Source organism: Artemia sp. Qi Xiang Cuo, chromosome 2, assembly GCF_049724085.1.
Source record: "Artemia sp. Qi Xiang Cuo chromosome 2, ASM4972408v1, whole genome shotgun sequence".
Taxonomy (NCBI): Eukaryota; Metazoa; Arthropoda; class Branchiopoda; order Anostraca; family Artemiidae; genus Artemia; species Artemia sp. Qi Xiang Cuo.
The window spans coordinates 19,421,554-19,425,084 of NC_142795.1; the positions used below are offsets into that span (position 1 = coordinate 19,421,554).

Consider the following 3,531-nt stretch of genomic DNA (forward strand, 5'->3'; position numbering starts at 1 on the left):
TTTCTGCCTGCTTTGATACTATCATTAGAGCTCTTTTCTGAGCTCTTTTGATCCTGGCGCTTTGCTCAGTAGTCAGCCCAAAATGCCATACAGGAGCTGCATATTCCAGAATTAGGCGAATAAAAGATGTAAATATTTGGAGGAGGTGATCTGGAGGGGCGCCATGTTTCGACACAAGCTTGAGCATCTGCAGCCCAGTATTCCCCTTTTTTACTAGACTACTTGCACTTACTTGTACTTGTTGCAGGACCAGACGCGGACGCCTCACCCGGCATCTAGAAGACTACGTATGATTGACTCCCATTTGTCGCAATCTTGTGCCAGCTCTTCAGAAAACCGGAGCCAGCAGCTCTCCCACTTTCTGTCAAACTTTCGAAATCTGCCAATGGGGTCGAGGTCGTTTTTGGCAGTTGTCCACCAATTCTTAAATTGACCGCCAGGTCGCCTGCACCAATCTGGCAATGGGACAGCTAGAAGCACTTGCTTTATGATGTGGCCATCGGGTCTTCTAAGAACATGACCAAGCCAACGCAGTCCTCTCTGTTTGACAATCATGGTGGCGGGTTCGATGTTACAGCAGCGGTGGCGCACATCAGCATTTGAAATTCTATCGGAGTATCGAATCCTCAGGATTTTTGGTAGACAGCGGTGATCAAAGACTTCCAAATCGTGGAGATGGAGCGTCTTCAGTGGCCAAGTTTCGACTGCATAGAAGAGAACAGATCTACCAGCCGCTTTATAGATAGAAAGTTTTGTCTTCATGCTGATCTCCCGCCAGATCCACAAATGGCGGCGGAGTTGTGAGAAGATGGCTTGGGCTTTGTTGATTCTGTTCTGTATGTCAAGGTCACAGCCTCCACGAGAGTCTATTATTGAGCCAAGATAGGTGAAGTTGTCGACTTTTTCCAATTCTTGTCCGTAAAGCACATATCCAGTAGCTGAGAGAAATGTGCTATTTCATTTAACATTGCTTGGGCAGTTGCTGGGTCAGCAGCAAGAGCGTCGGTGTCATCCGCGTAGTCCAGGTCAGACACGTTAATGCCCAATCCCATAACAACACCATCAAAACTCGAGAGTGCACTCTCTAGAATCCAGTCTATACAGTAGTTAAAAAAAAACAGGGGACAATATGCACCCCTGTTTTATACCACTTTCAACATTGAGGGGCTCAGTTTCTTCGCCCGGCACTCTTACTGTCGATGTGCAATGCTTGTAGTAAGCCTTCAACAGCTCTATGAATTCAACCGGCTTACCATCTTTCAACATGATTTGCCAAAGGTTTTTGCGAGTTACAGAGTCGAAAGCAGCCACAAAATCAAGGAACATGTTAATTATGGGGAGTTTGTAGCGTTTGCACTGTTGGAGAATAAGGCAAAGAGTGAAGACCTGGTCAGTGCACCCTCTCCCTCTTCGAAATCCGCATTGATATTCACGTGTCCACTCATCCCTTGCTTCCTCGAACCTTTTAAGAAAAATCATCGCAAATACTTTGGTAGCCGTATCCATAAGTGACATCCCTCGGTAGTTGCGGCTGTCGCATTTGTCCCCCTTTTTAAATACTGGGATTATTACTGACACCTTCCAATCAGACGGGAAGGTCTTTATCTCCCATATCAGACTGAAGAGGGTTCCTAGTCGCTCCGTTACAACGTTTGGTGAGGGCTTGTAGACCTCGGGAGGGAGACCGTATTCTCCAGGAGACTTATTGTTTTTTAGCCGTTTGATCGCGTTTAGTATCTCTGAAGCTGAAGGTGGTGCCATGTCGATTTCATATGGTGGTCATACAGCTCTTGGTGGCAGCATCGGCGTTGCATCTTGCCCATCTGTATTTGGATTACGCAGGTCTTTAAAGTGATTCTTTCAGTGATCAAGTTTGCCTTGCACGTCAGGGATCACACTTCCTTGAGCGTCTTTTAAGGGACCAGCGATGGGTGACTTTATTCCAGTTATTTCTTTGAGGGTTCTATACAGCCTTCTCGTGTCATTATTTCTGGCTGCTTTTTCCATCTCTAAAGCAACCTCGTCCCAAAATTGTTGGCGGTCTCGACGTAAGCTTGTTTTAACCTGTTTACGTAGCGACTTTTTTTCTGCGATTGGTGCGTTTGATGCCTGTCACCTAGTTTCGATTAGCTTTACACTTTTCTCTGAGACGTAATTCTTCCTCGTCTTTGTAGGGGCATAGCCGATAACTTCGGTGGCCACCTTTTCAGTGGTGTTTCGAAATTGTTTCCATCGGGTGGTAGGGTCTTCATCACAGTTTGTCAGGCTTGCGAACTGGTTCTGTAACTTCAGGCAAAAGTCGTCTTTCACTGTTTAGAATTTCAGTTTCTCCACGTTTAACTTCCTATTTGGGAGTTGTCTCTTCCTCGCGCTCAACTTCAGGAGTATTTTCGCACCTACAAGCGTATGATCGCTTCCAGATTTTGACCCTGGGCACGCGCCTCTGTAAGCTCGGGAATCGATGACTGAGGAGTGCCAACGCTGACGGATCAATATATGGTCAGTTTGGGCAGTTGTGGAGCCATCGTTTGAGCGCCAAGTTATTCTTTGAGAGGGTTTGTGTTGGACCATAGTGTTGGTGATGGTAAGGTTTTGATATCTCGCGAACTGGAGTAGTCTATTCCAATTGCAGCACCACTGCTCGTGAGTGAATGGGGCAACAATATCGTGAGCATTGGAGTCTGTCGGGCCAACACGGGAGTTCCAATCTCCCGCTATAAAAAGTCTCGTTTGGGGCATTTCAAAATATATTTACTAATAAATGGCAGAATATTTTGACTTGACGTCTTAAAGCGTTTATCAACGGGGAAAAAACAAATACACTAAATTAAGCAATTGTATGTGTTCACTGTTTTGTCTAATTTTTTCCTTTTTTTTTCTGTTGATGTGAAGCTAAAATTTCTGGTCTTTCATTAATGTATATGTTTCTCAGTAATTATCCCTCTCTTCCTAGAAAGGTGTACTTCTTGTTATATATTTAATTTTACTTCAATTACTAAAAGTGTGTTCCTTGAACTTCCCTGTTGTTCATTTTTTTTCTTTTTCTATGTTTTATGTTTGCTTTGTTTTTCCTTCTTTTTTCTTTACTTTAAGCTGTTATTCTGTCTTACAGATGAAGAAGAAAAATTTCAAAGCAGGAAGAAGAATGAATCTGAATTAAATGCACAAGGATCGTCAAAATAAATTCAGGACAAATAACCTACGAATTAGCAGTGCTTTTAACCATTAGCAGTTCTTGTAGAGCTGAGTAAATATCCTAGATACCAAGATATAGCGTTTTTCTGTCCATGCATTGCCGCTTATAACTGCCAGTACCAGTGAAGGGAATGTTCATTCTTAAACCTACTCTAAATAACGTCCGAAAATGAAGAAAACAAAGCAGATGTTACGGCAATGTTCTCCTCCCAAGACTGTATCCAGTGGGTAGGGGTTTTGACTCCCCCCCCCCTGAATTTTTTTTCCAACTTGTAAAAATGTAACAAACGTGAATATAAACAAATTTTGTGCTGCAGTTTTTAAGGTTTTATTTGT

The 3,531-nt window shown here is 43.3% G+C and overlaps 1 protein-coding gene across 1 annotated transcript; it reads right to left on the reverse strand.

Annotated features, from left to right (window-relative positions):
* Window positions 1–264: 264 nt before the first annotated feature.
* Window positions 265–762, reverse strand: LOC148954978 (uncharacterized). The gene has a single exon (XM_089105883.1). The coding sequence runs from the start codon at window positions 760–762 to the stop codon at window positions 265–267; it is 498 nt and encodes a 165-aa protein (XP_088962009.1).
* Between the last annotated feature and the right edge of the window lie 2,769 nt (window positions 763–3,531).

Bases quoted from the DNA above. Each gene is read 5' to 3' on its own strand.
- LOC148954978 (XM_089105883.1), bottom strand. From the start codon at position 762: ATGAAGACAAAACTTTCTATCTATAAAGCGGCTGGTAGATCTGTTCTC.